Here is a 24,813-nt window from a genome sequence, read left to right as displayed (position 1 = left end):
CAACCATCTTCTTGATGCATTCACACGCTCCTATAGAGATGTGGGTGCCCATTGTCTCACAATTGCTTCTTAGATGTTAATAAAGGTAAAAATATCTCAGAATACCAAATTCACTCTCTTGAAAATGTTCAATTTGAAAGGCTTATCACTTCAGAATTAGTTTGGGGATTATTTAAGAAAAGGGAAAATTATAAACAAGCCAGTAATTATTTTGAGAACCATGTGCAACAAACAATTCTGGAAAATTATATTAAGAGAAATCCTTGCCATTTAGGTTAAGTAAATATTAAAGCTTTTTCTTTTATACATTCTGATTAAATACATGCTTATGGAAAATACAGAAAATCAAAAAGAACATTTTAACCCATTATCTCACTGTCTAGCTACTATTAACATTTTGTTGTACTTCCTTCCAGTGTGTTAAAATGCATACTAAAATTCGGTATAACCTTTTTGATTTTGCGCTAGTTCTTATTCTGTCACAAAAGTAATGTTTTAGAGTTTCTGTTTTGTCCATTTAAATCCTGTTTGGCCATAGCTGGTTTTCCAACTCATTTGACAGCCAGTGGCCTTCCACTGTAGGACACTTTGGATGAAAAAGAAAGCCTTATGATCTAGGAGTATTACTCATGTGAGCAGAGAGATAATTTTGAATAATTAATTTAAGTTAATCCCCAAAAGCTTAAAATAATGTATTTAAGGAAATAATATATCTTTTCCCAATACTAACAATATGTGGGCATTTTTCTCCTGGAAGATGATGGTAAAGAATATAAAATGCCTTCTCATTCATCTGTTCTACTCCTTGCTCCCTGCTTTCCAGGCAGCAGATTTAAAATTCCAAACAACTCACCTGATTTAATCCCTCAGTATAACTGCAGCAAGTATTAATCCTGTTGTGCTAGTCTTGTCACCTACCCTTGCCACCACTCCAAACTCGTTCTACAATGTTAATTTTAGTATACACATAAATATCAATACTATTACCCTGTTGCCTATCATCCAGTCTTAGACAGTTTGGTTCTATAATTAGAGATAAACAGAATATTAGTCCTTCTGCCTTATTCCTCTATTGAAGAATAGAGGTGCCTAGGACCTCTGAAAGTTATGCTATCTATGGCCTCTGTTTATTCAGTCCTAACATGGAAACGATGAGGCTTTTGTTATTGAAAATAAGTGAATAGCTATAAAGGATTTCAAGAGATTTAAAGAGAGCTCCCACATGGCTGGAAAATGAAAATAAGGGATAATTCTAGGGCAAATGGCTTGAGGATGATCATTTTCTATACATTGACACAATGAATAGTTATCTAATGGTATCAATTTTATATCAAATGATATAATCAGAAATCTTCAAATAAAGACTAAAAGTGTTTTCTGGACAATAAAAAGGTGGAAGTGGGAGCAGTTTCAGGGTCTAGCATTAAGCATTATACAGTGCATTTGCTGTTAGGATTTGGTTTATATTGCTTTTATCTCTTCCTTCAAATTAAATCCTACAGTTACAAAACAGAAAAGAAAACTTATTAATAGAAATGCCAGAATTAGTGGGGGGAAAGAGTCTAAGCCTTTACAGAAATCCTTGGAATCCATCCATCTTTTCTAATGGCGTACTGTGGCTTACTTAAGTTCTTTCCAAGCTTTAGCTTCATCTGCCACTGTACCTCCACTTCTGCCCCCTCCCACCCAAGCTGGTAGAATTCATCTTGAAAATGGCAACTTTTCTTTTACCTGTCTGTTTAATAGATGTTTTAAAATAAATATCAGTAAGTTAGGTAGATTGATCGTTACTTTTCTGTCTTTATAATAAATAGTTAGCCTTGGTGTTGATGTAAAATCAGGACTTCTGTTGTAGTTCACTAATTTTTTATTTCTTAAGTTTTCTCTTCGTCTGAATTTGTCTGTATTCCGTTCAATCTTACAGTGCTGTGCTCCTCAGAAAGGGTAGTCCAAGAACCAGCTGCATGAGCATCAGCTTGTTAGAAATGTAGAACCTCAGGGCCTGTCCCAGACCTACTGAATCAGAATCTGTATTTTAAGATCTCCAGGTGATTTCTATGCACATTAAGGGTTGAGAAGCACTGTTATAAGGGAAATGGTAAAAATGACTCCTCCGTTGATACCTGGGACTTTCTGTAATGTTGGTTGACTGAGCCTTCCTTATCTAGCATGTTTCCCAGGTGGAAATTTTCAGGGCAAAGTGGAGAACACAGTTAAAGTGAGATATATTCTCTCCCCAGTCAGTGTACCTTCCTTGGCAACAAAGCATCTTGCTTCTTAGAATCACTTAAAGGCTCTTTCAGTTGTTGGCCTCCCTGACACTCTATATCAACCTTGCCCCGGATTATCTCTAGCCACTCATTATATAATGACATTTGTTTGGAGCATTCGTGCAGAACACTGATATGAGCATTTTGAGTGTATGTAATATTTGCATGTGTGGGGAACAGGAGACAAGAGGAAGACTGAGAGCAGAGGGTTTCAAAAAAGAAATAAAGGAAGTGATCCCTACCTACCACACATTTATAAAATTATTTAAGAAAATTTACAAAGCCCAATACTAATGTGTATAAGACAGTTTACAAACTTCCCACCTAAGTATTATGGAAGTGCCAAATTGATTTCTTTGTTTTATCAAATATTTACTGAGCATCAGTGATGAACTAGGCACTATGCTAGACATAATCTAAGTTATATAGAATTAAGCAGAGCAGTCTTTCTGAACATTCTAAAGCTGGTGAATGTTGACTCGTATTTTGAAGAAAACAATATACACGAACCAGCAGAAAATGGAAGGCATTCAAAATACAGCATTTTGCAGTGGAAAATATTATTTATTGTTCATTCATGCATGCATCTTTCTACAAAGATTCTTAGGAGGCACACTCATTCGTTTCTTGGACTTCCGAATACTTCGTATATTGAACATTTATTGAATACCTGTTATTCGGCAGATACTAGGAATTTCCCTGAGACAGGTAAGCAAATGGTTACAAATACATTAGGAAGTCGTAATTAGAGTTATTTCAGGAATACACTGTGGAAACAAAAGAAGAAGTAGGTGACTCTTGAGGGAAAGGAAGTCAGATATGACTTCCTAGAGAAGGTGACACTTGAGCTGAGTCTTAAAAGCTAAGAAGTCTTTAACCAGAAGGCAGGGAGAAGAAAAGGACACTCCAAGCAGTGAGAGTAGCATATGTTATGGAGCTGAAATATGAGTCATCTTGGTATTCTCAGGTACTCCTGAGAGTAGCTAGACTATAGGATAGAGGGAGGACGTGAACCAGAGCCTTTACACATACTGTTTTCTTTAGGTGAATATCTATAGATGAAGCATTTTCATTTCCTCTCTGTCTCTCTCCCTCTCCCTCCATCTCTCCCTCTCTCCCCATCTCTCCCTCTTCCCCCCACCCCATCTCTCCCTCTCCTTTTCCCTCTCCCTCTGCCCCATCCCCATATATTTTTGCCTACTTAGCTCTTCCTCATCCTTCATTTTCAAATCATAAATGCTTTTATCAGGGTGTCTTTCCCTGACCCTCCAGTGTAGTTCAGGTACTTTCAGTGTATGCTCTCATAAAACCGTGTTCCTTTCCTTTAGAATGGTTTTCTTAATTTGTATTTATATACAAATTTATATGTTTGTTAATGTGACTCTTTGATTAATGTCTACCTCCCTCACATCGGTGGCTTTAAGAGTTTTGTTTTCACCACACCCATAGAAAGACACACATTAATACATTAGACATCACAAACCAATGATATACACATACATATATAACATATACAATGCATATAAATATATATGCATGCATATATATAAACAAAAATAAGTTTCTTGACACAATTTTCACCTTTACCATGTGTGACGAGATATATTTTCTGTTCTTTTTCTTTACAAGATGATTTTACAGCCCACCTCTATTTGTGATCTAGAGTTTGAAAAACATTGCAACAGACTGACACTGCATTAGAATAGAAACAATATCTAGTTTTACTCTCTACTCTGTCCCGGCATCTAATATAACACTAAGAGCACAGAAGACCTCAGTAGAAATTTAGTGAATGAATGAAAGGAATAAAAAGCCTTAAAAGGTATTATTTTTAAAGTATGGTTATTCCTATTTTTATCAACAAGCAAACGGAAGGTTAGAGAAAGTTTTAGTAATTTGCTGAAAGTCCTGAGGCTAATAATAGGCAGAACCAGGATTCAGATTCAGCTTTTACTCTAAAACCATGCTAATTTTCCCTTGAGCAAGAAGTAAAAAGAGAAGACATCTAGGTTGCTTATGGGAGGTGGAAAGCTGGTAATATCTCTAGCAGAGAAATAATCAAAACTAAGTTTATTCAGTTTTGAGATGCAGTTAGTACAGAACTCTGAAAGATAATTGACTTTTTAATTTTCTACAGTAAGAAAATTATGATTAACTTTAAAATACTGCAGAAATAAGTGTGGGGGCAGATGAAACAAAATTGGTAAAATGTTGATAACTGTTGAAGCAGTGATTTCTATGTCTGTTTTAAATTGTTTCATTAAAAAAAAAAGAGGAAAGAAAAAAGAACCCATGAAAGCAGCATAAGAATACCATTGCAGGAAAACTACAGTATTCTCTTTCTTACAAGTGAACACTGAAAATACAACAGCATTCCAAAAAAACACCAGAAAGCCAAGAGTTTATTAACTGAGACAATGTCTAAAAAGCACAAGATACAACATCTAGTAAGTAGAAGACACCCAATGTTAATTTTTGTTCCTCTTCACATCAGGTTAACCAAAGCCAGCTGTGCAAAATAGTGACTTATTATAAACGGTATTGTATATATAAGGCTTCAGAAAAAATACTACTTTGTAGTCACATAAAGAAACAATAATTTTTTAAATCAGGCTACATGGATTCTCTTATATCTGGCTTTCTTTCTTTCTTTTTAAAATTTATTTATTTATTTTTGGCTGCTTTGGGTCTTTGTTGCTGTGTGTGGGCTTTTCTCTAGTTGCAACGAGCGGGGGCTACTCTTCCTTGCGGTGCATAGGCTCCTCATTGCAGTGGCTTCTCTTGTTGCCGAGCACAGGCTCTAGGCGTGCGGGCTTCAGTAGTTGTGGCTCGCGGGCTTCAGTAGTTGTGGCTCACGGGCTCCAGAGCACAGACTCAGTAGTTATGGCGCACTGGGCTTAGCCGCTCCACAGTATGTGGGCTCTTCCTGGACCAGGGCTCGAACCTGCATCCCCTACATTGGCAGGTGGATTCTTAACCATTGCGCCACCAGGGAAGTCCAAGAAACAATAAATTTTATATATCCTTTCTAAAAGAGGGAAAATACTTTTAATTATTTATCAACATGACTGCAAATATGATTAAAATATTCATATAAATAGTGTTATCTTTGCTGTGTATGTGCCCCCAAACCCTTGCTGTATGCTGATTACAAGGAGATAATGGTCATGATCATGAAACTCATTAGGTATGCATTGCCTTGCCAATAGTATTGGTCTGAAATCCAATTGTATGTGAAGAAAACTCTTTTGAATACATTTATCTCCAGGAATATTTTTTCATCCAGCCATTACTATACTGTATATAGAAAAAATTGGATGAGAAGTCTTTTCCGTCTCAACTCTGAAAGTGTTTCTTCCAATTAAAAATAAACAGTCAATGGGAATTGTGATGCAGCACTGCCTGTGTATTTTGATTTAGAAACAGAATTTTGATCCATCATAAAAAAAAATACTGTATTGGAAATTCAGAGACTGGGGTTTTAGTCCTAGCTCTACCACTAGCCAGAACTTGTTAAAGGTACTGAACCTTTTCTACCTGAGTTTCTTCATTCTGTAACTCATTTCCTTCAAGTGTCAAATGAAGAAAAGAATATATGTTCTTCCTACTTCACTTGCTACTTCATACATATGTCTCCATGAGTGTGTACACACATATAACACATACATACCCATTTATTTAGGACGATAGGCTAAAAGAACTTCCTATTAAAAAGTGCAAGAGTGGAAATTATGGAACAACAAGAAAACTATCTCCAGAGACACCAAGAAAAGGCACAATCTGGACCACTTCTGTTGGTTCTTGTGAGTTGTGGATACCGAAGATCAAACTAGTAATAACAAAGCCCTTTTCTAAACTAGGAGATCAGAAAAGTATTCCACTTTCCTGAAGCCTTATCTGATCATTTGAGTCAAGTTTTAGAATTCCAACACTAGGTTCTTATTCTTTGCTATAGGTCCATTCTGATGATTGTTCTTGGTTCTGTTCATCTCACAGCTGCCGATGGCCCAGGAGATCGTTTCATCATTGGGGAATCCCAAGCTGGTGAACAGGTGAGATTCATAAGCCTGAAAGGCCCTAAAGATTTTAGTTTCATGGACTTTGGGCTTCTAATTCTAGACTTCTGCCATTGTTGTAATGGAAATCTTAGAGAAGGATTAGACAGGTTATCAAAGAGATGAAAGGATGGTTCCCATGAGAAAGAACCAAATGAATTATTTCTTAACTGAAAGAATCTGCATCTATTAATATACAGCATGATGTTACTGGTATGTCTCAGATGACATGCCGCACAAGCATTTTCCAGCCCTGTGATTGGATGAATCTTTCTTCTGGTATAAACATTAATGTTTGAATAGAGCTAAAATTTCTAAGTGGTCTTTGCAGAGTTTTCCCGGACTCGTGTTACATACAGGGAAATTTAGAAGAAGCAGATTATTTAATCTGTCTAGCTAATCATTTTGATTAATTTTTCTCATCAGGGAGCTAACCAGAGAACAGGTATTTCTTAATAGAAACGAAGCACTGATGGGCCATGGTCGAAGTACAACAGAAGTCCTCTTAATTAATGCTTTGGATACCAGTAATTGGTCATTTAATTGGAAATAAGTTACAAGTGGGAAATTATCTTTTACTTTTAAAATAAATGTAAATGTAACTTAAATAAATGAACATTTATTTGTCAGTAATTTGATGGAGAGCTAGGCTTTTTTTTTTTTTTTTTTTTTTGCAGTACGCGGGCCTCTCACTGTTGTGGCCTCTCTCGTTGCGGAGCACAGGCTCCGGACGCGCAGGCTCAGTGGCCATGGCTCACGGGCCCAGTCGCTCCGCGGCATGTGGAATCTTCCCGGACCGGGGCACAAACCCGCGTCCTCTGCATTGGCAGGTGGACTCTCAACCACTGCGCCACCAGGGAAGACCTAAGGCTTTTCTTTTAATAAGTATCTGCTATTTGAACTTCTCTTATACCCAAAAGGCATTATATGTGATTTCAAGTTTTAGTTTCTTTAAAGTGGAAAAAAATTTAAGGCCTTTGCAAAGTATCTAAGTATAGAATCCTTCTAGATTTTTATTATATTTTTATAATTTTTTTTACAGTTGCTTCACCCATACCTAATTTGACATCAGTTCTTTTTAGCAGCCTTTTTTAAATGAGTTTTTCCAAAGGTTTAACTTAATTTTTATAGGAAAAAAATAGCTCCTTTTACACTCATATATCATTGGTTTGTGTAATATTTATTTAAATAACTTAATTCAGTAGCAACTATTGCCACAAACAAGTTTGGGAGCAAACTCGGTTGAATCTTAGGTGTACAAGAGAAGAGTCTAACAGTTTCAAACAAGGGTCTGTAGGCATCATTACGTTCAATAGGAAATAGAGAGCATATGTTAATCCAGTGAGTTTTGAAAGTTGGTTAAAAGAGCACCTTCCTTATTGACTAGAGGCAAAGGGAAAACCAGCGCACTTTTCTCTTCTGCTACCACCGAACACTCATAAGGATTATATAAAAATAAAGGAGGGGGGCTTCCCTGGTGGTGCAATGGTTGAGAGTCCGCCTGCTGATGCAGGGGACGCGGGTTCGTGACCCGGTCTGGGAAGATCCCACATGCCGCGGAGCGGCTGGGCCCTTGAGCCATGGCCGCCGAGCCTGTGCGTCCGGAGCCTATGCTCTGCAGTGGGAGAGGGCACAACAGTGAGAGGCCCGCGTACTGCAATAAATAAATAAATAAATAAAATAAAGGAGGAAATAAATAAATAAATAGGGCAGTTTGAGCAAAAGCTATATCCCACGCCTTAGCATGTACTCCCATATGTGCTAAAAATAGAGAGGGGTTGAGGAAGTATATAGGAGAAGGATGGTGCCAATGGTGGTAACCCTAGCTGCCTCACCTCTACATCCAAGCATTGAGGAGTACTGTGTACAAGTCTCTGAAGCTAAGCCTGACACTGTAGTAATTAGATCCTTGTCCATGCTGTGCACAGGCTGGTTTTGCTCTTCATGACTGTTCTCCTGACAAAAAGAACAACTAGACCTAGGTCGTTTTTTTATAAATAACTTGCATTATGACCTCATAACTTACTTGACCTCTTGGTATGTGTATCCATCAGCAATGGACATACAAAGCATCCATTTTTTTTTAACAAAGCCCCAAAATATCAATTATTCAAGGAGTACTTCTCTGATCTTCAACTGAGTCTATCCAATATTTATCAAACATACCTACTGTTTGTACCAAGAAGCACTGTGCTAGGTTCTAGGAATATAAAATAGATTAATACATGATTACTACTCTTAACAGTTTACATATAGTGGAGGAGACAGAGTATAAACAACTAAATATAATACAATATATTAAGTGTTAAACTAATGCTCTCAGTCATGTGCTATGGAGCACAATAGAGAGGTTGAGCATTTTGTCCTAGAAGGGCTAGGCAGATGACATTGGAGCTGGGCCTAAGAGAGTTTTACAAAAACAGAAACAGAAATGAAAAAGGAACATTCCAAGCAGAAAGAACAGTATAAGTCAAGACCCAGTGGTGTTTGAAAAATTGCATGGTATTAGGAAATTGCAAATCGTTTGTGGTAGTTACTGCCTAGAATACTTAGGCATAGGTAGCAGATTGTTAAGAGCCTTATGGACCCCTAAACTTTATTTACTAGTTAAGACTTCCAACTGATAACAAGGAGCACAAGAAAAGTTGTGAAATTAAAAAATTGCCAACTTCTTGTAAGTTTTCATAAAATTTTGATGGGAAAAAAGGTCAAAACTATATAAGAAAACAGGGTTTTTCCTCAAGTTACCTGTGATGTACTTTATCTATAACTGATGTATCATACACATACACTCTTTACAGCAATCTCAGGGATCTTGTAAGAGCCAAATTGCTCACTTATTTAAAGTAAATACACTTGAGCACTAGGGGACCATTGCATACACTGAGACAGTTATTTACAACATGGTTTATTGGTGTACCAAAATACTTAACCTTAAATCACTTATAGTTTGGTCCTATTGGTTAACATTGGACAGTTTCAGTTGTGTAATTATGAAGTGCTATCATTGGACAAAGTTCAAAAAATCCAACTCAATATCTCTATTAAGGAAAAATCAAGATTTTTATAGTTTTTACTTTCTATAAAGTATATAAGGTACCTATATCAATAAAAATTAAAAAAAGAGTTGGTAGTCTTAACAATCTAAAGGAAGTACTTTATTGCTAGAGTTTTTCCAGTTGATTCAATTCAATTGCAGGTTATATGTCTACTCTAAGTAGATATATAAATGTCTTTATATATCCAGTAATATCTTTTACATTAGATTTAATATAAGTGAGCTGGTGGGAATCCTTCACCTACCATTTAGAATTACTGGTTTTGGAGAGGAGCCAAATTTTTTATTTAGCAGCCACACAGAAACACTTCTTTAAAGTTGGTTTAAGCCAAGAAGCAGAGAAAATTACAGGTATAGCCACAGTAAAGCTTGAAGTAAATTTACATAATATGGTTCATTGAATCAGACTAAATTGAGGGAGGGCTCCAGGCTAACACACATCAGCTTAAGAAGCAACTACCCTGAAACTCACTTTGGGAATCACTTTCTGCCTTAGCCAGAAAGGCACTTTCAGGGGAAAAAAAGGACTTCTTTAGACCTACATTAAATATTTTTATTGCACAGTCTCAGAAGATAGTTTTGACATTAGCACCTCTACTAAAAAACACATATATCAAAACAATGCTTTTCATCAAAAATCACTGCACTGCAAAATGGTCATGTTTAGTGAATTAAGAGATGCACCAGATAATAAGTAGTATCTGGGGTTGAAAAAAAATTAATGCATTGAGGAATTCCCCAGTAGCGCAGTGCTTAAGAATCCACCTGCCAATGCAGGGGACACGGGTTCGAGCCCTGGTCCAGGGAGATCCCACATGCCGCAGAGCAACTAAGCCCGCGCCCCACAACTACTGAGCCTGCACTCTAGAGCCTGCTAGCCACAACTACTGAGCCCGCGTGCTGCAACTACTGAAGCCTACGTGCCTAGAGCCCGTGCTCCACAACAAGAGAAGCCACTGCAATGAGAAGCCCACGAACCGCAACAAAGACGCAATGCAGCCAAAACTAAAAATTTTTAAAAATTAATGCATTGGGCCCTAGGCTTTTTTTTTTAATTCTATGCATTATCTTGGTAGAAAATTACAGTAGAATGTAACAATTCCAAATAAGCCTGAAATGTGTTTTGTTTTGTTTTGTTTTGTTTTTATTGCGGTACGCGGGCCTCTTACTGTCGCGGCTTCTCCCATTGCGGAGCACAGGCTCCGGACGCGCAGGCTCAGCGGCCATGGCTCACGGGCCCAGCCGCTCTGCGGCATGTGGGACCTTCCCGGACCGGGGCATGAACTCGTGTACCCTGCATCGGCAGGCGGACTCTCAACCACTGCACCACCAGGGAAGCCCTGAAGTGTCTTTTTGTCAAATAACATGATAAGGGGATATAAAGTATGTAGTTCAATGCCAGATTTGATCCCAAGAACCTTTCTCCAGTGACTTGTGGGAGAAAATCAGTGAGAACACCGGAGTTGTAAGCCAAGGAGGATTACATGGTTCATGTAGTTGTTGTGGTAATGAGACCATGCATACTTATTCATTCATTCTGGAAATATTTATTGACTACCAACTTTGTGCCAGACACTTTCTAGGCTTTGGGATGATAGAGCAATAAATGTGTCTGGAAAGAGGGTGATTAAAGATTAATGAAATGACTCTACCCAAGATATAGACAGGATTAGGGGAAACTAACAAAGGAATGTGAAGCACTCAGGTACTAGCAACAGGGAGATTTCATTACCTCCTCTAGGTTTGAAGGGGCAAAGGGAGAGAGTAGTACCTAGACCTGGGAGATTGATAGCTATGGGAGAGGTCCACCTAATAGGAGCTGTGGCATCAGTAGTAGAAATGACATACCCATCACCAAACTGCAGCCCAGCAGGGAAAGGGCAAGGGGAATAAAAATTGTACTTCTCTCTCTCTCCTACCCTCTGATCTCTTGTTGGCCCCTCCCATTGGCTGAACCTAACCAGAAGCCAGAGTGATGGGAACCTGGTTGAAACAGTCCATAGAGGTTGGCCTTATGGGCCACAGCACAGGAAAATGACGATGCGATCTAGAGAGGCAAACAGAAAATGAAAATTTCTGTCTTTATAAGGCTTATATTCTGGAATATAATAATGCACCTAACACTGCCTAGCATAGATTGAGTATTCAGTAAATATTAGCTATTGATGGTATTGTTTACAGCAATAACATTATGGAAATAAGCTTTTTAAGGCTTTTCTAACAAATAAATTTCCAGTTTTACTTTGATTGTACATCTAGTGGAAGGGTATTTTCCTTAATCATGCCCTAATATTTTTTAATGTGGTAAAAAATGTATAACATAAAAAGTACCATCTTAACCATTTTTAAGTGTACAGTTCAGTAGTGTTAAGAATATTTACGTGTTGTAACCTAAAATTTTAAATACCTAAGAAGCAGATGTCTTTGGAAAGATATCATTTTTATTGGGGAATTAATGTTATCTCAGAATTTTCTTTTTGGGGAAATTTAAAGCATTCCTTTTCCCAAATCTGACCTAAATCATGACCCATGACAAGTGACTCTTCTGAGGCCAGATCAAACCTATTAGATGGAGCTGACAGAAATATGATTTTTCCTGTGCTGGGAGGAAGTGTGCAAGGTAGGTCCTGTAGTCAGTCTCCCATACCATTCATATGAGAGCTCAAACAATAAAAATCTTGGATATAATATTTAACCCAAATCATTACAGACACTGGAATCATTTTTAAATGATTTATTTACATTTGTTAGACTTTTATTATTAGTTGCAAGGTGAACTAATATATTTTATAAAGATTTTCAAGAGTAATAATTAAAATAATTTTTCTGGCTTGCCTTTATTTAACTAAAACGTTGGTTAATAAAATACTACATTTCTCAAACATCAGAACTTCAGTAAATGATCAACATGATGGTTTTTCATAATTGTCATTCATAAAATCATATTACATGGTATTTTTTTAAAGACTGTAAAATCACTTTACATATATTAAGAAAATTCACAATGAGTGAGAGACAGTAGTGGCAAATATAAGTGGTAGTTCTTCAAAAGGAAAGTAGGGCACCAAGAAAGACATCTAATTAAGTCATTACTTAAGTCAAACGAAAGCCTCTTTGGTGTAAGTATATTTGTTTGTGACTTTTATTACATTTTCCCAAAATGAATAAGACTGTAAGATTTTCCTTTTATGGTTTGTTTCAAAAACTGTCACATCTCCTGCAGACTTTTCCTTTGCAGCAGTAAAGTAAATCAACTCTTTCTTGCATGTTTGTATTTCCAGCCGACTCAGACAGTAATGCCAGGACAAGTCATGCGGGTTACAACAGGTGCTCCAATCCCCTGTGGTGCTGATGCAGTAGTACAAGTGGAAGATACTGAACTGATCAGGGAATCTGATGATGTATGTCATTACCAGGTCTTATGGCTCCATTCCTATGGCAGTATTATAAGTCATGCCTATTTTCTGCAATGTTTATGAGATTAGCCCAATTTTTTTGGTTATGTTAGAACCTTACATTGTAGTGTATAGTAAATAAGGAACTGCCTTAGGCTTGAAAACCTTTTGTTATAGTAGATGTTTTTATGATCATTACTGTGATTACAGCAGAATTTGAGCCACATTTGAGCCAAGAAATTTCATATGCAAGCAAGGAAAGAAACTACCTCAAGATAGAAGAGCAGAGATATTAACTGTTGACTTATCATCTAGCTGAGAAACTTGTTCATCAAGACTAGCTTCTGATAAAATGTGAAGGAGATCTTAATAGAGAAGAATTTAACAAAGAACACTTGGGCAAGTTCTTGAATATTACACTAAGCCAAGCATTTAAACCAAATGATCCTTTCAGCTCTGGTTTTCTATAATTCAGGAAAATCTGTGCCGCCAAATTACAGTCTGGAAACATTAAATTTATGTCAGTTCCCCCTCTATTGCCTAAAATAAAGGACTCTGTTCTAAGTAGGCCTTTATCTCACTGAAACTAGTGGCAGTTATTGAAACCAGAGGATCAGTCACTAATAAAAGAATAATTTCAACTGATGCTTTAATGACTGGCTATCTTAATTGTTTTGAGAAGTTTAAGATATCTTGTATTTTTAAAGTTAGAATTAATAACAAATATATATTCTCCTCGGCTGGGTATATAGTAAAATTTGGCCATGCTGAGACACACCCTCTTTTCTTGATTTGGGGATTTTCTCTTTAATCACCTTCCCACAGGTAAGTCTTATAAAATTCAACTCTTAGCACACAGATCACATTGCCCTGCTGTTAAAACTGTCCAACAGATTTATTGGCATCAGTGAAGCCAGCAGAGCATTGAAATCCAGAACACATGCCTCCACAGACTCTGCCAGATGACAAGACACAGTTCCAGTGTCACAATGTTATTCACAGTCCATAAATGTAAAAATGATGATCACCATTAATTTATAGAAATCTACTACCAGATAAACTATAAGTCCTTCACTGAAATTTCTGCAAGTATTTCAGAAATACCTGCAGGTATATATGCAAGGAACCTTGGCATAGTATTGAACCCATGATTTAGAAGAGACAGGTTATCTCCATGCATATTCACTGTATCTATTAGGGTAGCCATCTTTTTTTTTTTTCCTAAAGAACGCTGCTTACAAAGTAAGAGTCAGTATTTGAATTGGTACATTTTTTAAAAGCATGAGAATCAGTGAAAATGTTTGTTTGTTTATTTATTCATTCATTCATTCCTTGGCATCAAAGCTGATTTTTCAGGAACGTGTGGTAGAAATTCATCATGTTCAAAGGGTTTAGCAAAGGCTTTTCTGTTCCTCTATATTTTTATATATTCTGGGCCTATCTGATGATGAAAGCATCTGAGTAGCTAAATTCTATTGATCAAAATTCAGTTAGATTGTTCTGTTTGAAATTACATGATTTGCTCTTATTATAGGGCACTGAGGAGCTTGAAGTACGAATTCTGGTGCAAGCTCGGCCAGGCCAAGATATCAGGTAAGTTCATAACATATAGAATGTATAGCCAACTTTTGTTTCTGCCATGATCATGAACTCAGGAGAGCATGGCTATTATAAATTCACAGCTCAATCAGTTAACCATTAGCTTTCAGGGCTTTTAACAAGTAGCAAAATTAATTTTCTGAATTCTGTATCCCATGTGTGCCCTCCCTACTTTTTTGTAAAGTTGGTAAAGGCAAATGAAATATTCAAAAGCAACACGAGAAGGAGGCAAAGTCATGAGCCTACATAATCCACAGTTAATCCTCCTCCTAGATAATCCAGAATTACCCATCCCTACCCCTTGGTAATCCAGAATTTGATATTAACACAGATACTTTCAGAGTTGAGTATTTATATAATTAGCTGAAAGCCCCTCCTCTATTGACTGCCAATAATAATGGAATAATGTACTACTGCTTATATACAAAGATGAGACTACTGTCTTACCATAAGTAGTGTATATTTGTCAAATGATTTTTCTTACAATTGAATATGTTTGCCCTGATTCTCTTAATGCTAATTTGCTCAACGTTTTGTAACAAAGCTATACTTCTCCAGTTCCTGTGGCGGCAGGCCAAGAGTGAATGGACCTATGCAGCCACAGAACTGGACCAGCCTAAGTGGTCTAAATGGAAATTATCTCCATGACTGTAACCTCATTAGCATTATTCTCCTCACCACAAAGCTAACAAGCTGTGGACATGGCATTAGATATTTTCATATAAATGCTTGCCTTACATCAGAGAAAGATTGCAATTGGTGTTTTGGACTGTAATGTGATACAAAACAATTTATAAAATAACTTTCAAACATGAAGTAACATATTCCTGTTTAACAGCAATAGATACAAATCTATTTCTGTCTTCTGTTATGTGATTTAATTTTTTTAATTAAAAAAGCATAGAGTTTTTAGAATCTCTTCGTTTTAGTATTCTGGTCCTGCCTCATCTCTTCACTTTTTCCCCCTTGAGTGTCCTCCTTCTTTAACACTAACGTTTCCCCTGAGTTGAGAAAATACTGTTCTTAGTCATACTGTTTATGGTTCTGCTTTGACTTTCAGACCCATTGGCCATGACATTAAAAGAGGGGAATGTGTTTTGGCCAAAGGAACCCACATGGGCCCCTCAGAGATTGGTCTTCTGGCAACTGTAGGTGTCACAGAGGTTGAAGTTAATAAGTTTCCAGTGGTTGCAGTCATGTCAACAGGGAATGAGGTAAGGAAAAAAAGCGGAGGGGGGTGACAGCAGGGGAAAGATGGTGGGTAGTGGGGCTTTCAGAGGAAAGTATTTCTGACATTCTGTGTTCTGTGTTATAAATAGAACATTAAGGATTATAGATCTTACCACATTTCTATAACAAGGAAATAATAAATTGGCCTCAGGATAGTTCAAGTACAGAAAATGAAAAGGAAGAACTAGAAATTACATATTAAGAAATGTTCCCTTCCATTTACTAAAATGAAATATTACAACCAATGACCTTCCACACACTCAGTACATATAAACAAAGAATGTTGACTGCTAGCTGTAGGTATTCAACTGTGCAAACCAAGTACTTAGTCTGTTGGGACAATCAATTGTGCATACCCTGCTGCTGAGATGATGGGCCACCTCTGTGTGGGAAATAATTCAACGAACTAGGACACCATGGCTAGCCCCTTTTCTTGCTAAACATTCCATGTGATCTTTAATCACCAGGAAGGATTTGAAAATCAGAGGGTTTTTTTTTCTCTAAAGATGGCATCTCTAGTAGCATGCTATTCAGAATGTGTCAAAATGTCATTTCAGCCCTGATTTAGGAAGGGGAATTTAGTCAGTCTTTTTATGAGAACTCTTGAAAAACTTCCTGTTCCCTGTATGCTTAAGTTATACAAAACTTCAATTGGAAGCTGTAAGGTCAAACTGGGAATATTGAAAAGTGAATCCGCTGGAAATTCAAAGCCTAAAAGCAGAATCAAACTATTGAGATTTTTTTAAGTAATTCCTTTAGATCTTATACTATTTTTAAACAGATTAACAGGATTTTGTTTTTTTTTTTTCTCTTTTAACCTCTAAAAAGAGGTTGCTACCATTATTTTTAATTTCCTAGAGTCTTGGAGATGGATGTTTTCAAGGGTCTATTACCGTTCTAGCTCTTTTGGAAAAGGCAAAAGAAAAGAATGTTTTGTTTTGCTAATGGAGAGGTAAATCAGAATTCTAGATTTGCTTACTTCCCAGTATAGGTGTGCTAGTCATTCCCAAAAACTATTGACTGACCCAAAATAAACATTCTTTTTAATTGATCTACAAAGTGATGATTCTAATATCCCTAGGACGAACTGATACTATGTTCAGCATCAGAAAGAAATTTCTGTTAAACTGGTTGACTTAATGATCTATTCTTATTTGAGATTTATTTATATGCTTTGTGCATCTAAGTGACTTCATGGGGTTTAAGAAAGCTAAGTACAATGAGCAAACTAATAGACAACTAGTTATTAGGCAACTTTGTTTAAGCTACATTTATTGTGTTCTTCCTAATGACTTTGTAGGCCTGGATTAATATTATCAGTTATCCCCCAGAGTACATTGGTAGTATTTTTTAAGCTATCTTTTTTTTTTTTTTGCGGTATGCGGGCCTCTCACTGTTGTGGCCTCTCCTGTTGCAGAGCACAGGCTCTGGACGCGCAGGCTCAGTGGCCATGGCTCACGGGCCTAGCCGCTCCATGGCATGTGGGACCTTCCCGGACTGGGGCACGAACCTGTGTCCCCTGCATCGGCAGGCGGACTCTCAACCACTGTGCCACCAGGGAAGCCCCTAAGCTATCTTTTATACCCTTTATTAAAACTATTTACTAGTAGTAGGGAAAAGTGACGGGGTGAGAATAGAGATGGTACATACATGGTAGAATCTAAAGAAGATTTTGTAGTCCTAGTTCCCTGCCCCCATAGATTTGATTGTCCTTAGAGAAGCTTTGACAGATTCCCCTGCGTTTTCTGGCCTGCTGTACTTAACATGGTTTTCCAAGGGAATGATGCTTCTAAGTTCCATGATCTCTGGTTCCATGTAGTTTGACATTCCTCCCTACTCCCATCCAAAGTTAGCTATTATTATGACTCTCTATCACCATATAGTTTAGTTCAACAAATGTTTGTTGAATACCTCTATGCCAGACACTATACTGGAAACTAGAGATAAAAGTGATAAATAATGCATAGTATCTCTCCTGAGGCTTGAGATCCTCAGATAGCCAGAAAATAATAAGGAAAAAAAAGTACTCATTTATTTCAGAAAGGCCAAAAGAAATTACATTTGTCTATGAATGTGACAAGTCTATAATTTATTCAGTCACAGCACAAGCTCCCCTTAAGTATTAGTTCTGATTTCCCCTGATATGTATGGCTTCACATACGCCACCTCTTGAATCCAGTGTGGTGTATTGCTAAGCAAAACTGTAACCTTAGCCAACCCAAAGAATGCCATACAAGATGTCTATGTATACTATATTTAAAGCCTGCTCTGTATTTTGTGACTACATGATCTTATTCAGGATGAAGGAATTCTTTTAGAATTGGGAAGGTAGAGTTGTAAACAATAACTAACACAGACCAGCTGTTGTAGACATTTGTTGATTTTGACAAACTATGCAGGTTAAAATTTAGGTAATAGAATACCATTCAGTAATTACTTAATTGTGGTCGTACATTTCCAACCTCATGTATTTGTTCAATATATATTTATTAAGCATCTGTTACACGCTGGAATGCTCACCAGAGGTTCTCTTAACTAAACATCAGACTTAACAATATATGAATATACTGTACCTTGAACCAGCTTACTTAGAAAGATATTGAACAGGAAACTCAGCATCCAGCAGGGGAGCATCATGCTTTCTTCAGTGGGACCAGTCATCTTAGCAGTTCACACAGCCACCCAACAGCTGTTCTCTTTGTTCTTCAAGTGACATTTAAGTGCAAGGGAACAAGAATTCTACTAGGGGAGTATGGGAGCCAGCAACTTAGAAGCACCATCTCCTACATAGGAATCAATATTTCTTATAACAATCTTAGGCAACTTCCAGAGTCCCTACAAGGGATATGCCCAGCTTCAAGTGTCACCACATTCGTGGAAGCCCAAAGCTTGGCTTTCCACTAGGGATTTATAGGTCATCTGTAATTTCTTCCATTCCATATGCAAGTTACTAATCAGAGACCATTTTACCATAGAAGTGTTGCCTGCTAACAAGCTGACATTTTTCTTTATCAAATTTCCAGAGGAACTGAGCTAGAAAGTTAACCCAAGTTCAAATTTGTCCTTAGACATGGTGAAAGCGTTTTATTAAGGCTTTACCCTCACATAAAAGAATGCACTGTCTGCAGAAAATTCGAAAACAGTAATAAAACTAACTACAAGTCATGTTGTTCTTTATTATCACCATGCACTGGCAATCCTAAACAATGTCAGTGACAAAATACTCCTTTCCACTGAGGCAGTCTTCTCTCACAACCCCTCCCCTTTTAGTATGCTACCATACTGATGTCAGGCAGTGTTCTGACTCCTGGAGATACAGCAGCAAGCAGGACAGAGAAAGCCTCTGCTCTTACAGAATTTATATTCTGATGGGGGGGGCAGGTAGTCAATAAACAAACATATAGTGGTAAATGATATGAATTTTTAAAAAGCCGAGTGAGATAATACAGAATGCTAGCAGAAGAGGTATATGCCAGGTATTATCTATTGAAACTTATTCCACATCAGCCCTTTTGTTCTCTCCCCTATACAATAAAGCTGGAAGCCTGAAAACAGTTTCCCAGACTCTCTTTCCAGCTGTGGTCCAGTTAGGTTTTGCCATTGAGATGCATTAACATGGTATTAGAAGGTGGAAAGAAGGTAGCAGGAGTATATCTCCTCAACTCAGTAACATCACTTTCCTCCAACAGCCCTGGGGACGATGGTGACTGCAGTTACTGATCTTAAGTAATACACGTTTCTTCTTTTGTTTCTCCAACCCTGCCAACATATTTGTAACCAATCCCATGCATTAAATCCTCTCTTCTCCTACCCCCTCCATTTGAAATACCTAGAGGAGTTTTGGTTTTCTTGTCCCGGACCTGACTGGTAGACAGGTAGAGTCCTCTGTTTTACAAAGGCTAATCAGGCCACACTGATGAGGGGAAATTAGAGTGGAAATCTGAAGCCATTGAGGGTATATGCCTCGTGAACAGAACTGTGTTTCAAGCAGAGGGGACAACAAACACTAAAGCCCTGGAGTACATGCTTATCAAGTTTGAGGAACAGCAAGGAGGCCAATGTGGCTGAAGTATAGAGGGAAAGGAGAAAAGTAAAAGGAGATGAGCTTGGAGAGGTAACAGAAACAAGATCATTTTATTCTAAATGGACAGTTTTGAGGAAGCGAAACATAGCATGGAACATAAAATGTCTTAAATTTTTAAATGATCACTCTGACTTCTATATGTATGGCTTGGCATATGGGAGAGAAAAAGTGAAAAGCCGGGAGGCCAGTTAAAAGGATATGCAGTGGTTACTGTCTGTACCTCTTTGAAACTTGTATTGTTTGTTCACTACTGTATTACCAATGCTGATAAAATTGCCTGACACACACACACACACACACACACACACACACAAAATTAAATTAAAATTAAAAATTAAAATAAATTTTAAAAAGGAAAGGATATGCAATACTCCAGCAAGAGATTTGGACTAGAATGGTAGTGGAGATGGTGAGAAGTAATCAGATCCAGGATACATTTTGAAGGTAAAATCAACAAACAGGATTTGCCAGTGAATTCAAGGTAGAAGATAAGAGAAAGTGAAACATCAAGATGAGCTCCATTCCATAAAATATATTGTTTCCCTTGAAACTGTAGATGGTGAATTTTAGGTCTTTAAACTGGACATCAGTCAGCCAGCTGCCATTAGCTTCAGGAAGTCAAGATTGTATGCTTGTTATCTAGTTACCCAAAGTACTAGCAATAAATATTCCTTCCATAGATGGTGAGTTTTCTTCTAGTTTCAGTCACCTTCTGCCATATTCCATAACTCATTCATTCATTTCTATTCATTCTCATTCTTCCTACCCCCTCCTTCCCTGTCTCTCCCTCTCTCTTCCTCTCTCCCTTTCTCTCTCTCTTTCTCTCTCTCTCTCTCTCTCTCTCTCTCACGCACACACACATACACATACACAGAACTAAGTGTATTTATCTCCACTATGCCTCTCCTTATTTTATTCTGTCTTTTGTAAATCTCTTGGCCACTCTCAATAACAGATGTCTGTACAAACAAGTTTAAACTTTAGATATATAAAGTCTGTCTAAAATTTCCATATACTGTTCTTTGGGAGCTGCCACAAGCAGCTGTTATTATAAAAGTAGAATCTTTAAAATCTTTGTCCCCACTAATAAGAGAAGGAATAAGAAGTTGAGTGTCTACTATGACCAGTACCGCTATGTGCTTTATGATTAAAGCAACACTATGAGGTTAATATAATTATCCTTCTTTTTACATAAGAGAAACTTGAAGCTCAAAAACAAAGCAACTTACCCAACATTATATATGTTGTGTAAGTGATGAAGCCTGGTTTCACACCTAAATCTTTTGGCTGTAATGACTTTTTTCCACTATTCCACAATGCTTCCCACTTCCTTAAATTTCATTTCCCCAGCTTTTTAATGGCAATCTCTGAAACTTATCAGGTTAGATAGTCCATTACTTTCTTCTAGCCACACTATACTTCTTGTCCAGATTAAGGACTATGACTCACCACTTTAAAGTTGCCTTCATAACACTTTAGATAGCTTCACTCCTTTAACCTATTCCTTTGCTTACTGTGGTAATACCCAAAGTGAATGACTCCATTCTCCACTTTCTCCATTTTTGCTCCCAAGCAGAAAAACATTACTGAAAAAATTCATAGAACTATGATTACCTGAACAACTACAAATTACTGCCATTTAATGGCAACCTGGCACTTAAAGTTGTTCAGTAATTCTGATGTAACTGTCTTGTTGATTTTCTAGTACATTCTTCCAGTTCCAGTATGATAGTTCATTCATGCACTCTATACCCTCTTTAAACCTCAGTAGCAGCCCTATTTTGTACTCTTGGCAGATGACCTAACCACCTTTATGGGAAAAAAGTAAAGGTAAAAAATAAATATATTTGTCAAACTGAACTAGGTGAGATCTCTTCTTCCCGTCTCATTACCTCGAAAATTTCCCCATTCCTTTAGCTATCCTCCTTTCTTCCAATCTAAAAGGAAAAGGTACTTCTTTCTAAGAACAATTCCTTTACTTGTACCTTTAGACCCACTTTTTCTCACCTTCCTCAGAACTTTGATTTCTAAATTACTTCCTGTGTCTTCTATGTTCTCTGATTATTTTCTCTCTAGTGGCTCATCCTCCTTTCACATCCAAAAAGACAAAGATTACCGCTATCAGAAGAGAACCTATATTTAAAAACCTTCTTGCCTCCTTGAGCTACTGCATATTCACCTCCTATCCACTACCAGCTTTGTTGAAAGAGAGGTCTGCACATGCTGGCTTTCCTTCCTCACTCTGCACTTTCTCCTCAAACTCCCAAATCTCATTATTGCCCCCCATTAGTACAGAGACTGCTTTCCTGAGTATACTATTCACCTCCTAACCTCTAAAACCTGCTCTGATATTTATCTTCCTTAAACTGTCTATATCATTTGACATCAGTGCCATTCCTCACCCACCACCTTGAAACTGTCTCTTTCCTGGTGTTCCATGATTGTTCTCTCTTGATGCCCTGCCAACTACTACTTTTTTTCTTCATTGTTCCTTATCTTGATCCCATTCCCTAATTGGAATATTCCCCTAGGATGCTGTTCTCTACTGTGTCTTCCACTCTCTCTAAATTCTCCCTTAGAGTTTTCCTCTCATGTCAAATATATGCAGGTAACTTCCCATATCTGTAGCCCTAAACTTAACCTCTTTTGTAAATTCAAGCCTTCATTTACAACTTCCTCTGGATATTTCCACCTGATGTTCCACCATTACCTAATCTCACTCACCATCTTTCCCTTCCTACCAGGAAGAGTGGAATACTTCCTTCCTGACTTGCCACTTTTTTAAAGGCATCACTATTCCCTGAAACTGTTATTGCCAAGGTCATCAGTGACATTTAATTTTTTTCATTTTTAATTACAGTAGAATACACATAACAAAAAATTTATCATCTTAACTATTTCTAAGTGTATACTTCAGTAGTTTTAAGTACATTCACATTGTTGTGCAACCAATCTCCAGAACAGTTTTTATCTTGCAAAACTGAAATTCTATACTCATTAAACACAGCTCCCCATTTCCTCCCTCCCACAGCCTGTGGCAACCACCATTCTACTTTCTATCTATATGAATTTGGTTACTCTCAGTACCTCATCTGAGTGTCATCATATAGAATTTTTCTTTTTGTGTCTGCCTTGTTTCACTTAGCAAAATATCCTCAAGTTTCAACCATGTTGTAGCATGCGTCAGAATTTTCTTCCTTTATAAGGTTTCTTAAAGGAGGTGAGTCTTGATCCTTCAGTATAGTTTTTAACAATGTAAAAAATGACCATGGATTGGCAGACAGGGAGACAGTGCTGAGTATAGTTGAGGAGGAGAAAGTCATAAGATTGGTGTTTGAGAAAGATCATTTTCAGTAGATGTGGGCTCCTGAGCAACAGAAATGTCAAAACCCCTGTACAAAGACCACCAGAGCCCTGGGTAGGACTCATTAGAATTTGTAATCTAGGCAGGTTGCTGGAACTGGACAGTCAGTAGCTTTATCTTTGGAACATATGAATCTATGTGGAGTTACTATTAAATCACTTTGTTCATGATCTTAGAACATGTGGTTCTGAATGAGCTGGTGTTAAAAAACAATTTCAGCTAAGACAGTTTGTGCTCTGTATTATGGTTTGGCACAATTTATCTGTATTAAAAGTCATAGTACACTTTTGCAAATTCTGATTTCAATTTCATTCCTCAGTGCCCCCACTTCTGGTCACTTTCAGCCTAAATTAGCTCATTATCTTTGAGATGTGATCAATCCAGATTGGTACCACTTTTTGATGGGCTATGATTGTGTATTAGGTTTTCTGAGGTAGTTTTTTTGATCTCTACATGCACCATGCCTTTGTGTACTCTTTATTTCATGATAATTTGTTGAACCATATAGCTTACAGTAAAATGTGCGGCAACATTTAAGGCTCTAGAGTTTATATATTCGGCCACTGCCATACAGACAAACATTAGGACAAATATATTACCAAAGTTTGCAAGGTACTTCAAAGCCATGATTCTAGACTTCCAAACCTGTATATGAAAATATGTCAAATATTTTAGCATGGTTCTCTTTATAAGAAGAAAGGAGCAAATCTTTGTATTATGTAGTAGCCATCCAGTAAACTCAAAAATGGCTTAAAAGGTATAAAAGACAACAGATTTATTCCAAATTTGGGAAAGGCAAAACCAAGAAGAGTTGTCAGAGGAAACAAGATATTAATATGTCATAAATAAAGACAATAAATATTTACAGACAATAATTTTAATCAACAATAAGTAACCATTATTTTTAGAAGCTTTTGATTAAAATGATTTAAGAATGTGCCATAAACCAGAGAGTTAACAGAATATTTTGGTTATAAAAAGGGACCTTTGTTATCTGGACACAAATTAACTTAGCCATTTTTAACAAAAAGATAACCCAAATTCTAGTAACAATTTACAATAAAAGATCCATAGGCCTTTTTTCCTTATGAATAAGCCCACGTCACGTAGCCAACTTTGTCAATGTTTTTAATATATATTATTCTTCCCGTATATTCATTATTTATAGTTATTACTGCCAAGCAATAAGTCATTTCCATTCAGACCTTCTATACTTTACTGAATAATACTCCTAAATTTATTTTTTACTGTCTTCCTTTATATTTTGGCACAATCAGTAATTTTTACTTTAAGAAAAATATTGTTCTGTTTTTTCCTAATAAATAAAACATAATCATTACCTTACATAAGCATTCCTCTATCTTCATATATCCTTTCTACCCTGTTAATGATGGTTACTTTAACCTGTTAATGATGTACTTAATATAAACACTGGTATATATATTTTTTAACATCTCTATTGGAGTATAATTGCTTTACAATGGTGTGTTAGTTTCTACTTTATAACAAAGTGAATCATCTATACATATACATATATCCCCATATCTCCTCCCTCTTACGACTCCCTCCCACCCTCCCTATCCCACCCCTCTAGGTGGACACAAAGCACTGAGCTGATCTCCCTGTGCTATGCGGCTGCTTCCCACTAGCTATCTGTTTTACATTTGATAGTGTATATATGTCCATGCCACTCCCTCACTTCTTCCTAGCTTACCCCTCCCCCTCCCCATGTCCTCAAGTCCATTCTCTACGTCAGGC

At 37.1% G+C, this 24,813-nt stretch overlaps 1 protein-coding gene across 8 annotated transcripts in view; it reads left to right on the top strand.

The window, feature by feature from the left end:
• The window catches only part of GPHN (gephyrin), a 624,681-nt gene that overhangs the window by 523,880 nt on the left and 75,988 nt on the right, over nt 1-24,813 (top strand). For all 8 annotated transcript variants that reach the window (XM_065872421.1, XM_065872425.1, XM_065872422.1 and 5 more), the window contains 4 exons: nt 6,267-6,322; nt 12,665-12,784; nt 14,313-14,371; nt 15,438-15,591. In XM_065872421.1, coding sequence (XP_065728493.1) covers nt 6,267-6,322; nt 12,665-12,784; nt 14,313-14,371; nt 15,438-15,591 — 389 coding nt within the window. The remainder of the gene's footprint in view (nt 1-6,266; nt 6,323-12,664; nt 12,785-14,312; nt 14,372-15,437; nt 15,592-24,813) is intronic.

This window comes from Phocoena phocoena, chromosome 2, assembly GCF_963924675.1.
Source record: "Phocoena phocoena chromosome 2, mPhoPho1.1, whole genome shotgun sequence".
NCBI lineage: Eukaryota > Metazoa > Chordata > Mammalia > Artiodactyla > Phocoenidae > Phocoena > Phocoena phocoena.
The sequence above is the reverse complement of the archived record's forward strand: the minus strand, read 5'-3'. Positions and strand labels throughout refer to the sequence as shown.